This window comes from Protobothrops mucrosquamatus, unplaced genomic scaffold, assembly GCF_001527695.2.
Source record: "Protobothrops mucrosquamatus isolate PMUCROS unplaced genomic scaffold, P.Mucros_1.0 scaffold2985, whole genome shotgun sequence".
NCBI lineage: Eukaryota > Metazoa > Chordata > Lepidosauria > Squamata > Viperidae > Protobothrops > Protobothrops mucrosquamatus.
Window position 1 is genome coordinate 176545 of NW_015389005.1, and position 13977 is coordinate 190521.

The following is a 13977-nucleotide window of genomic DNA, read 5'->3' on the forward strand; positions in this document are numbered from 1 at the left end:
GAGAGAGAGAGAGAGAGAGAGAGAGAGAGAGAGAGAGAGAGAGTTAGTTTTTAGAAAGCAAAGATGGTGATTCCCTCAGCTTACAGAACTTTAAAGCCACCGGAGACTGCTTATCTTACAGTCTCCTTGCAGGGAGTTACTGCCTACAATAGTTGGGGGTGGAGGTTCATTGTCCAAGCCTGCGAGTTGGTTTCCAAACATTTTGTAGATTTTGTGATGGGAGGTCACATCTTGTCTTCTTCATTGCTTCCCAGGGCCTCACATTGCACATTCTTGGTGGCCCATTCAACTTTATTAGATGGCTTTATTATGCAATAGCATTTAATTCACATTCTAGCATAAATATTTCAGCAACTGTTGATCAAAATTATGAGAGGGCTGAGTCTTAATTATATTTTCATCAAAATGATAATCAGAACAGACAAACAATCTGGAGGAAATTGATCTAACACTTGTTATTTTGTTTAGAATTTGGCGAGCATTGTATTGCAGGTGTGATAAGTATTGCATGAAATATTAAGATTTTGTAGACTTGTAAAATAGTAAGACCAAATTGAATTTGTTTTTCCTTTCCTTTTTTTCTTTAGAAGCTCTTGAGATTCTTGGAATTTCATTGGATCATGCCCCTATTGCTCCAGAACACATCAGTATTTTATTTTTTGTAGCTGAATGCATTTTGTATAAACTCTGTTATGATGCAGCACAGAAACCATATCTATTCTCATGTGAAATCAAATTGTTGAAGGTATGCTTTTAATATTAACACACTGGTTCCTTATATAGATATGTGATCTTCAGTGATTATTTAAATCTGATATGCCAATGCAGATTTGCTCTTTCTGCAGGTGTCAACGCTGCAACTTTGTTTTCGATTGCCACAGTTGAGTGGGGGAATGTGTGCTTTTAAGGTTAGACAAAACAATAAATTGTCCTGTGGGAACCAAGGTCATTGCTACTGGGGTTTTGGCGGGTTGTGCTTTCCCTTAGGAAGCCCGCCAAAGTAGTTTACTGGGGAATGTGATTAGTGACATGTTACTGGGGTGGGAAGTTCAATTTTGTTACTTTGTAGCCTTTGGGAGGGAATTTCAGTCTTGGTTTCACTTTTGATCGATACTTTGTAGACAATAAACATGTTCTTTAAGGAAACCTCTTGCCTTGGAGTTCTGTTTTTACTTGTCTCATCTATCAGAACCATGACATTAGGATTGGGAAAGATTTCTTACTTCAGGAAGTGCATCTGGAGATCACAGGTTCAGATAGTACTTGAAACTGTTTGCTTTTCTGTTATTTACTTCTTGCTTCTTCTTTTTTTGCCTTGGAATGTCATTTAGACTTTTTTTTTTTTTTAGTAAGTAATGATTTTTAGTTAGTAATGATTTTTATGTTTACTGCTTTAAAGAAATATTCCAGAAAAGTAATAAAGAAACATTATTCCCCTTTTAAAAATAAAATGAAACATTTGTCGATGAAGATGAAGATTCTCAGTCAACTAGGTAGAGTTGTCGAAAGTTGAGTCATGGCAACTGGATTTCTTTTCTTTTTTGGTTTGAAAGATTTTGCTGCTTATTCAAGTAGCTTCTGAAGCTACTTAGATAAGCAGCAAAATCTTTCAAACCAAAAAAGAAAAGAAGTCCAGCTGCCATGACTCAACTTCCAGACAAAATGAAACAGTGTAATTGCTAAAATGATACTTTACATTAGGATAAACTAAAATAAGTCTACACTTTAGCAGATATACTGCATATAATTACTCTCTGAAGATTCAAGTATAGATTAACTTAATATATTAATTTGTAGACTGCTGTTGCTTTTGAACTCAAACCCAACTAAGTACCAACTAAGACCTAGGCAACAATTACACTTCAAAGACTTTGTGCATAAGCTATGTTTTCAGACTTTCAAAATTATGCTAGGATAGGTACCCAACCCACCCATCAAACCTGCACACACAGTAAAAAAAAAAAGCATGTGTAAAATTACATTTCCCCAAATAATGATAACAGCAACAACAACAATCACTTCAACACTTGGGCAATTCCAGTCATTAGATATACAAGAATGTGGCTTGGATAAAGGAGGTGAAGAAAGGAAAAAAAAGGAAGCTGAAATGACTTTGAACTAGTCCTATTCTGTCAGCCTTAGGCAGTAATAAACTGCTTTTGAAAAGATTGCCAAAAAACCTGCAGGATGCAGTTGTCTGGAATTAAAAATGATTTGAGGACACAACTTTTAAATTTGTATGTGGCCTACTGTTATATTTTCTAGTTTATTTAAATCAAGAAATATATATTAAATTTAAATAGTTATTGTTTCATATATTTACAATTTACTTGCATGCTTACATTGTGGGGCACAAATTAGTGCTTGCTTCGGAAATAGTTGTACAAAGCAAATTTTTTACCATACATATCATTGTTTGTATATTGGGTTTTTTTATTTTTGTAAGCTGCCCAGAGTCACTGAGATAGAATGGCGGCCATACACACTTTTACAAACAAATGAACAAACAAGTCGGGAAGTAGAGAAAACATTATAATTGACTGAATTATACAAAGAGATTATTTCATAGGATGAGGTCTGACATTGAAAAAAACTGTCTCTGGGATCCTGTCTTTCTCATTTACATATTTGGAAAATCTTTTATGTCCTCACCTGAAACAGTAATATGTAATGAAATGGTTCCATATGAAGCAGATGGCTTAAACTTTGCACCTTTTTCCTGAATTCATTGGTTTTGAATAGTCCATAAAACTATGAAATAAATTATCTATACTTAATCCATATTTTAAATATTCTAAAATGGTCCTATAAAAATGTTTTTTTTCTTAGAAGTAACTAATATTGCCCTGCATAATAAACTTTTCAATATTTCAGTGATAGGTCTCTTTATTCTTCCACATGGATTATCATTAGGTATAATATATTTTGTTAGGTCACATATCTTAAAGAAGCAGCAAGAGAATTAGATATTCAAGGGTGAAATTGGTGCCATATAAAAGAAAATTTCCAAATGAAGACATTTATTTCTTAAAGCTGAATAGAACTTCCATAAAAATTGAAGGGCTTATGGGGACATTTTGCTTAATGGTATAATGTAGTTCTGAGCTTTAATCACATATATTTTTCTTACCATTTATTAAGCTTTCTTAAATAATTAATTTTACCTTGACTTCACTAATTTTTCTACTAAATATTATTGAAATCTCATTTTAGCAAGTAAGTTGTTAGTTTTATTTTTATTAGATTTTTTTTAACCCTGCTTTTATTATTTTATAAGTATCCCAAGGTGGCAAACAAACATAATTCTCCTTTCTCCTCCTATTTTCCACACAATAACAGCTCTTGAGGTGGGTTATAACAATAATAATAATAATAATAATAATAATAATAATAATAATAATAATAATAATAATAATAATAATAATAATAATAAAGTTGGAAGGGACCTTGGAGGTCATCTAGTCCAACCCCTGCTTAGGCAGGAAACCCTATACCATTTCAGACAAATGGCTGTCCAGTCTCTTCTTAAAAACTTCCAGTGTTGGAGCATTCACCGCTTCTGGAGGCAGGTTGTTCCACTGGTTAATTGTTCTAACTGTCAGGAAGTTTCTCCTTAGTTCTAGGTTGCTTCTCTCCTTGATTAGTTTACATCCGTTGCTTCTTGTCCTGCCTTCAGGCACCTTGGAAAATAGCTTAACTCCCTCTTCTTTGTGGCAGCCCCTGAGATATTGGAACACTGCTATCATGTCCCTCCTCGTCCTTCTCTTCATTAAACTAGACATACCCAATTCCAGCAGCCGTTCCTTATATGCTTTAGCCTCCAGTCCCCTAATCATCTTTGTTGCTCTTCTCTGTACTCTTTCTAGAGTCTCAACTTCTTTTTTACACCGTGGTGACCAAAACTGGATGCAGTATTCCAAGTGTGGCCTTACCAAGGCATTGTAAAGTGGTATTAATACTTCACGTGATCTTGATTCTATCCCTCTGTTAATGCAGCCCAGCACTGTGTTGGACTTTTTGGCAGCTGCAGCACACTGCTGGCTCATATTTAAGTGATTGTCCACTAGCTTTGAGGTCCCTCTCACAGTTACTACTATTGAGCAAGGTACCCACTATACTATATCTGTACATTTGGTTTTTCTTGCCTAAATGTAGAACCTTACTTTTTTCACCATTGAATTTCATTTTGTTAGATAGCGCCCAGTGTTCAAGTCTGTCCAGATCCTCTTGTATCCTGAGCCTGTCTTCTGGAGTGTTGGCTATTCCTGCCAGCTTGGTGCCATCTGCAAATTTGATGATTTCCCCATCTATCCCCTCGTCCAAATCGTTGAAATCGTTGACTGAGAGTTGACTGAGAGAGAGTGACTGGCCCAAAGTCACTCAGTTGGCTTTCATAGCTAAGGCAGGATTAGAACTGACAATCTTCCTGTTTCTAGACCTTAATTGGAAGTAAACATGAAGCATTGTACAACTTACAGAACATCAAACTGAATATACATTGGAACAGAACCTACATGATTAGCATTGCACTACTCGTCAGATAGTTCACAAAATGTAGCTTCATATCCTAGAACGCAAAGAAACAATGGGGGAGGGAGGTGTAGAATAAAAAAAAATCAACCTTGCAAATAACTAAAGAGTTACGAATCCAGAAAAATTACTTGCCTGCAGATAGTTATGCTAATGAAGAGCCTGAAACCCAGCTAGGTGGCAGCACTCAGCCATTCTTGGTCTCAAAAGGCTGAGCGGGATGGACCAGCTTAGAACTTGGATACTAATTCACTAGGTCAGGGGTAGGCAACCTTGGCTCTTTTATGACTCGTGGACTTCAACTCCCAGAATTCCTGAGCCAGCGAGGCTGGCTCAGGAACTCTGGGAGTTGAAGTCCACGAGTCATAAAAGAGCCAAGGTTGCCTACCCCTGCACTAGGTCATTCTAATACTATAGACTAGACATGAAAGTGAAAACAAAATTCTCAAAAGATAATGGTCAATTTTCTTTCCTATAAATAAAAATACATACTGTAGTTATGTCCAAGAAATCCTCAGGAGTTGGATTGACTTTAGATTAGCTGAGAGTAAATAATATATTTTTTTTGGGACACAAAGAGCCAGCAAATTTGCTCTGTCATTAATGGATGCTTTGTTTTGTCTATCATGTACTAACATCTATATTTTTGTCCAGATAATTTTGATCAGCTTATTTTTGATGCCGTTGGAGTGTTAAAAACATTGTATTCAATCTTATATGCAGTTAGACCCATTTGGAAGACAAGTAACGAAGTCTATCAGTTCTGAGGAGCTCAATTATTCTGACATTTTCTACTGACTTTTTTATCACTTTCTTTTCTATAATAATGATGATGATGTAGGCACTCAACTGTCACAGACATTACTGATTCTTGTCTTCCTCTTTAGTTGTTTAGTATGCTAATGAAGCAAAATACTGTAATCCCTCAAGGAAAAGAAACATTTTTAATCTCTATTTTGGGTTAGCAGGCGAATGATAGATATTGAAAAATTCAGAATGCTTTGCAGCCCAACTCTTGTCTCATCACATCTGGTTTTTTTTGTAGTTATTTTTAGAGAAAACTTCAAACACATGCTGTTTCTTTGTCAAAGATAATACACTGATTTAATTCTTGGTGACTAGTAGTTAGATACTATCATTTTTCACCCTGCACAGGCAGGAGTTGCAAATACTACAGCACCACCTCTGTATGATAGCTGAAAAATTTAGTTACCCCAAAGGTGCTTTTTCACAAGGCAACTGGAAGAGTTGAACTGAACTGAAGAGTTTAGTGATGTTCAGTCCAGTGAGGACTAGGTAATATGAACTAATGAAACGAACAGTGCTGCTGACTTTAACCTAGTTCCAAAGTGTGAGCAATGTCTTGGACAATTGTATAGTTCAATTCACTTTTGGTCTCCCTCCTCCCCTCTGACCATCTGTATGATACTGTGATGATACAGTCTGAAGTGCTAAGGCGAGACGTCTGATAATTTCTTTACTTTCCCCTCTCTTTAAATACACTACAGCACTATCTGTTGTAAGATAATGTAAGTCTCCTGGAGACATAGTATGTTAGTTTGGTGGCCATATAAATATGTTTAATAAATAATAAAATAATTCTATTTTACTGGTTTTGTAGAACACATAGAATTAATTATTTTTCATAACTGCTTTATATGGCAACTTTAAGCAACACCTACTTTGTTAGATAGTGAGTGATCTTAGAAGATATGATGTAATGTTGTCTGGATTCGCAGGAGGAAGGCAGTGCATTCCAAAGTAACAAGAGACAGCACAGCTTGTGTGGGAGAAAAAAAGTTGAAGAAAGTTTCTTCCTAGTAGTTAAATTAGTCTGCTTTAATTTGGCAAAATTTCTGTCTATAGGTGAGAAACAATAAGGGAGCTGTTTAGAAGAATCTCAGCATGTCTTTCTTGATTTTTGGAGTCTGACAGAAGTAAAGGTGGGCTATTTTAGAATTGAGAAAGACAAAACCCACAATTCAAAGACCTTCAATGCATAATTTTGATCTAAAATGTTGGAATAATTAAAAACTTAAATAAATAGAAGAGGTATTATTTTACAAAACAATTTCAAAAGAGTGATCAGACTAAAATAACATGTCATTTAATAATAATACTAGGTTTGAGGTCAATAATTAATATGAATTTGTTTATTTAAAGAGTTGCTTCTTTGTATTAAAAACAGATTCCACAATCAATTAAAAACAATTGGTAATAATTGAAAACAAAGCAAATGTCAACAAAAGTTCTAAAATAGTATACTTAAAACATAGTTAAAAAGGTATAGTATAGAACAACAGTGAGCCAAATGAGAATGTGTAATTGAATATATAGATACATAGATATTTACTAAATTGTTTCTGACAACTTATATATGGAAAAATATGCTGAGGATAATGGTTTCTCTAGCCACAATTTTGAAATGGGGAGTGGTGGGGGGGAATCTGACTCCTTGAACATAAAGACATTCTACTAAATCAGGAAAAACTTTTAAAATGTTACTAGTGTACTGGGACACTGACAAATACATGGACAGAAAGTTATAGAATAAATACTGTTTGTGTGTTGTTGTTTTTTCACAGCTTGGATTTTTAGTCTTTTTAAGACTATTTCTGCTATATTTATTTGGTTACCAGAGGTTTTCCGAAGAACACAAATCCAGGCTTCACACTGGCTTGAAAGGTAAAAAAAAATATCTGTTTATTTTCGCTATATTTGTAAAGTATTTTAGAATCTTCTTGACCAATCTAGTTATGTTACCAAAAAAACATCAAAAGAAAGTTGAGGGCAAATCCAGATTGACATCTTCTATTTACTCCTGCCTATTTAGTAGGAACATCCAACCGTTGACATAGGGAGTGTATCAGGCCTATATTTATATTTTATGTCATCCTTAGCCTATTTTTACAAGCTGTCTACAAATGATTGGTTCAATTCTTTGGCAAAAGCAACCTAGTCTTTTCCAGTAAGCATGGGAAAGCATAGGGGTGAAGCCAGGAGAAAGACAGGAAAGGGCAGCACTGCTCATTTCTTGCTCTTTTGCTGGCAAACAGACAAACTGCATTAATCTGATTATTCTTGACCTCGAGAGAATATAGGCATTAACAGAAAGGAGTTCTCTTTAAAAGGGGCAACTTTTAAAGACAATATTGGCACTCACCACTCTGTTTATTACCACCAATTCTAATTTCCTTTCTTGGGAACTTTTATTTCTTTAATTTGCTTTTAATCTGTTTTAGAAATAATGTTTATGACAGCATGTGGGAGGATTTCATACAAAGATCATAATTGGTTTCCTAAAATTAATTGTAGGAAGATGTTGTTTTCCACAGTCTGGTCTGGATTCATTTTGCGGTTTGAAATAAAGTTGTTTTTGCCAATAAACCTTTCATTGCAAGTAAAAATAATTGTTGGAACAATATGGTTTTATCACAAAGATCAGTTCCAAATTATAAATAGAATTTGCTCAACCTGAATTACCCTGAAGGCTTTTTGTTGTGCTGCCATGATCTATCATGTTCCACAAGAAAGGGATACTGCAGCAGGTTAAATAATGTAGCATTGCACATTTCACATTCCCTGAAATGTAAATGTGACAATCTGAGAACTTCATGCTGGTTAATGTGACTGAAAGAGCAGCTAATGGCGTTTGACGACACCAGATCAGTTTTTGCTCACAAAGCTGGTATTTCTAATGAATGCTAAAGATTTCCCTAATAGACATCAGATTTTTGGCATACATATGCATAGCCTGCAGTGACTCAGCAGGCTGGGGGGCGGGCGGCGGTGCTGTTAATATTGCAGTGGTGTTGCAAACTTGCCACTGTTGTTGGTTGTCATGGCCACACATTCATTCACAAAATCAAGAATATAAAGTCAGACGATTAAAAACAATATCAAGGATATATTTATATCTCTCTCATTAAAAGATCCCCCTCCCCCATGTGCAGTAGCCAGTATAAAAAGATAATTACATTCCCCAATATATTTCTCAAGAAATGCTGTAATACAGGGGTCTCCAACCTTGGCAACTTTAAGTTGGCTGGCTGAGGAACTCTGGGAGTTGAAGTCCACAAGTCTTAAAGTTGCCAAGGTTGGGGACCTCTGCTATAATATGATATTGGATATAGACTGAAAAAATGGCAGTAAAAAAAACTTGGTCCACAAAATATTTTATTAAAAGCAATACGTACATTTCATTAGAAATACCATTCACAGTTTTGGACTATCTTTATTGACCGGATTATGTCAGTAATTCTTTAAAGTATAATTTCAGCAAACTTTACATATTGCAGCATTTTGCCATAGAAAAATCTATTTAAAAAGAAGATTCTTGTTCCACTTGTGGCAGTACAGAAATGATCAAAGGTGTGTTCCTTCATTAGATGTTATTGGACAGCTATTTTTTTTACATTGTATTGTGCATTAAATATTCTAATTTATAATATTTTTAAGATGGATGAAAGCTGACACTGAAATTCACTGACCTACTGTATACTGAAATGTACACAAAACAGCAAGTTTGTATTAAGCAGATGGCTTAAAGTATCAACTTGTTCTGTCTACTTCATTGTTAGCAGCTGTTGCTTAGAGGAAGCACATGGAATCCTTCCATTTAATAAAGAAGACAATAGCCAGAGAAAAAATTTGTGTACTGAGATTGAGGGATAGTAATTCGGATCTGTAATTTAATATAAACAAATTTAATTTGCACTTTCTACATATGAACCAGCATGCACCCATGCCTCCATTACTGTTCTTGCCTAAATATTGGATTGCAGTTCTTTTATAAAAGTAGGTGTATATAAAAAAAAATACATTAGGAAACATTGCAGATAAAAAGACATCCATTAGAGAAGATTACAATCTAAACCAATTGTTTTCTATATAGATTTTTAAAAAATTCTGCACCAAGAGATGTAAAAAGAAGATTGAGGGAATGTTTATGAAAAATATGTCAATAATATAGGAAGGAAAATGGACGTGTATCTTATATAGATTATACATTCTTCCAATAGAATTGTGTATGTAGTATTTTGTCAATCCACAAGAGGTCACACAATATTTATATATCCATTCTAGAAAATTCTTTGCTAAAGATTCTTTTCATTTAATAGTGAAGTTTGATATTACATAGTATCTAAAATTCAATAGGACAAACTAACACGGTGTTGTTGTTGTTTGTGCCATAGCATTAGCAGCATGTGAAATGTGCTATCAACTTTACCCAAACATTCTTTTTATGGTGCAATTTATGCTGAAGACTGGAGAAATTATCTGTGAAACAGCAGTGGTTTCTGAATCACAATTAGAATCCCAGGAAAATTTAGAAGAAATGGAGGAAAAACCACTTCTTGACACAGTAGGTAACACATAATTGATATACAATACATCAAGCAGCATTACCACAATTAAATAAGCATGATTAGTAATTCAGTGAGAACTATTAAAGCTGAGTTGAAGTGGCAGATTGGCCACTTAAAAAAAAAAGATATGGGTTATCCTGATCAAAGCCCGGTTCTTTGAAATATTCTCAGGAGTATGTCGTGTGTGTGTGTATAATAATAATAATAATAATAATAATAATAATAATAATAATAATAATAATAATAATAATAATATAATATAATATAATATAATATAATATAATATAATATAATATAATATAATATAATATAATATAATATAATATAATATAATATAATATAATATAATATAATATAATAAGGTAAGAGCTATTGATGCTTCGAAAAAATCCAATTGAAAAAGAAGCTAATAGACGTCAAGCTAGTTAGATGTTATCATGAGTGCTGTCACTAATGACACAAGCAAGAGCTTACAAGTATTGAAGAAATCAGTACTAATAGACTATCTTAATGAATGATACGCTTTGGTCACAAAAAGTTGGAAGTGACAAAGGTGGAACTGTGAAAAACTCTTGCCTGAAATTCTGGAAAATTGCTTTTGAGATAGACCTGGCATCTATAACCTATTCTCTTCTTCAGGTGCATATGGCTACTACATTACATAACTCCTAGTCATGCTTGGAGTGGACCATAGACCAGGAATGGGAGAATGTGAACTTTTGGATTATATTTTCTGGCAATTCCAGACAATAAGGTCAATGATAAGAAATGTTGAAAGTTATCTTTTTAGAAATCAGAGCAGGTTCTCTTTCCCTGCTGTTGATAACTTGGCATTCCCCCCATTTTTCTCAATTGCCATGCTTTATAGAAGTTATAAATCAAACTATGTGGTGTAGGCAGTGGTGGGATTCAAATATATGAACAACTGGTTCTCTGTGTGGATGCCGCTTCCGGAAGTCCATTCTGGGCCTGGGCAACAAAAAATTAGCTACCGGTTCTGCCGAAGTGGTGCGAACCGGCTGAATCCCACCACTGGGTGTAGGGAATCTTGAAACCTTTCAAATGAGCTAGTTTCAGATAAAATAGATCTTTTAATTTCAGGAAAGAAATCTTTGGATTTCCTGAAATTAAAAGATCTATTTTATCTGAAACTGGCTCATAAAGGAATCTTCTCAAATACTAGAAAAAAATAACCCACATTTTATGTAGGATAAAATATTTTTAGCAACTGATGGGCCTGGATGAACTATGATCTTCGTTACTTGTTTATTATTCTCACGACCCTTTTGGCTGGCAAAGGCCTCCTGAGAGGTGATTTGGTTAAGTTTTAGTGGTGGTGAATTCTTCTTTGAGAGAGAGTATGGTTCCTTTACCCCTTAAAGAGCCATTGGTCTATTCTTTTCTCAAGAAGCTGGACTAACATATACTGGCTAATTTTTGACCAGTATTTATTTATTAATTAATTTATTTATTAATTTAATTTATATCCCGCCCTTCTCCTTACGGACTCAGGGCGGCTAACAACCAGATAAAACACTAATCCACAAAAACTACAAATTTAAAAACATAAGTAAAAACAAATATTAATAATTTGGTCAAATTAATTTAAGAATTGCTTTAAAACCCCATTAAAATTTTCCCCTAGGCCAGTCCTGCAAGTTGGAATAGCCATGTCTTAAGGGCGCGGCGGAAGGAAGGGAGATCAGGGATCACCCTGATCTCTGGGGGCAGCTCATTCCAGAGGGTGGGAGCTCCCACAGAGAAGGCCCTCCCCCTTGGGGTCGCTAGCCGGCACTGTCTGGCCGACGGCACCCTGAGGAGACCCACCCTGTGGGAGCGTACAGGCCGATGGGAGGTAATCTGTGGCAGAAGGCGGTCTCGAAGGTATCCCGGTCCGCTGCCATGGAGCGCCTTAAAGATGATGGTCAGCACCTTGAAGCGCACCCGGAAGGCCACCGGCAGCCAATGCAGCTCGCGCAGCAGCGNATAATATAATATAATATAATATAATATAATATAATATAATATAATATAATATAATATAATAATATAATATAATTAATATAATTAATATAATATAATATAATATAATATAATATAATATAATATAATATAATATAATATAATATAACATAACATAACATAACATAACATAACATAATATAATATAACATAACATAACATAACATAACATAACATAACATAACATAACATAACATAACAATATAATATAATATAATATAATATAATATAATATAATATAATATAATTAATATAATATAATATAATATAATATAATATAATATAATATAATATAATATAATATAATATAATTAATATAATTAATATAATTAATATAATATAATATAATATAATATAATATAATATAATATAATATAATTAATATAATTAATATAATATAATATAATATAATATAATATAATATAATATAATATAATATAATATAATATAATATAATATAATATATGAAGGTAAGAGCTATTGATGCTTGGAAAAAATCAAATTGAAAAAGATGCTAATAGACGTCAAGCTAGTTAGATGTTATCATGAGTGCTGTCACTAATGACACAAGCAAGAGCTTACAAGTATTGAAGAAATCAGTACTAATAGACTATCTTAGTGAATGATACGCTTTGGTCACAAAAAGTTGGAAGTGACAAAGGTGGAACTGTGAAAAACTCTTGCCTGAAATTCTGGAAAATTGCTTTTCAGATAGACCTGGCACCTTTAACCTATGCTCTTCTTCAGGTGCATATGGCTACTACATTACATAACTCCTAGTCATGCTTGGAGTGGACCATAGACCAGGAATGGGAGAGTGTGAACTTTTGGATTATATTTTCTGGCAATTCCAGACAATAAGGTCAATGATAAGAAATGTTGAAAGTTATCTTTTTAGAAATCAGGGCAGGTTCTCTTTCCCTGCTGTTGATAACTTGGCATTCCCGCCATTTTTCTCAATGGCCATGCTTTATAGAAGTTATAAATCAAACTATGTGGTGTAGGCAGTGGTGGGATTCAAATATATGAACAACTGGATCTCTGTGTGGATGCCGCTTCCGGACGTCCATTCTGGGCCTGGGCAACAAAAAATTAGCTACCGGTTCTGCCGAAGTGGTGCGAACCGGCTGAATCCCACCACTGGGTGTAGGGAATCTTGACACCTTTCAAATGAGCTAGATTCAGATAAAATAGATCTTTTAATTTCAGGAAAGAAATCTTTGGATTTCCTGAAATTAAAAGATCTATTTTATCTGAAACTAGCTCATAAAAGGAATCTTATCAAATACTAGAAAAAATAACCCACATTTTATGTAGGATAAAATATTTTTAGCAACTGATGGGCCTGGATGAACTATGATCTTCGTTACTTGTTTATTATTCTCACGACCCTTTTGGCTGGCAAAGGCCTCCTGAGAGGTGATTTGGTTAAGTTTTAGTGGTGGTGAATTCTTCTTTGAGAGAGAGTATGGTTCCTTTATCCCTTAAAGAGCCATTGGTCTATTCTTTTCTCAAGAAGCTGGACTAACATATACTGGCTAATTTTTGACCAGTATCCAGTGTTCTCTTTTTAGGTAAGGTTATTGAGAAATTGGTCGTGCAGCAGCTTCATAGGATCCATCCTTGATCTCTTGGTGACTTTCCATACCATTGATCAAGCTATTCTTCTGTACTGGCTGCAGAAGTTGGGGGTGAGTGGCACTGCTTTGTGCTGGTTCTCTTTCTTCCTCCATGGACTGTTTCAGTCAGTGTTTCATTTCATTTATTTCATTTATTCGATTTGTATCCCGCCCTTCTCCCGAGGGACTCAGGGCGGCTCACAACATTTTTAAAACAGAAACATGCCCACAATCCCCACCGAATAAAACCAATTAAAACCCAAATATTTTAAAGTTGTGGTATTTAAAATTTTCTAAAAATGAACCCGATTTAAAATCCTCCCTAGGCCAGGCCCGCTTGCTGGAAAAGCCATGTCTTGAGGGCGCGGCGGAAAGTAAGGAGATCCGGAATCACCCGGATCTGGGGGGGTAGTTCGTTCCAGAGGGCGGGGGCACCC

The 13977-nt window shown here is 34.7% G+C and overlaps 1 protein-coding gene across 1 annotated transcript in view; it reads left to right on the plus strand.

Moving 5' to 3' along the window:
* The window catches only part of TMEM232 (transmembrane protein 232), a gene marked incomplete at its 3' end in the record, with an annotated part of 68249 nt that overhangs the window by 8959 nt on the left and 45313 nt on the right, over window positions 1–13977 (plus strand). The window contains exons 4-6 of the mRNA XM_015826164.1: window positions 588–745; window positions 7116–7215; window positions 9726–9895. Coding sequence (XP_015681650.1) covers window positions 588–745; window positions 7116–7215; window positions 9726–9895 — 428 coding nt within the window. The remainder of the gene's footprint in view (window positions 1–587; window positions 746–7115; window positions 7216–9725; window positions 9896–13977) is intronic.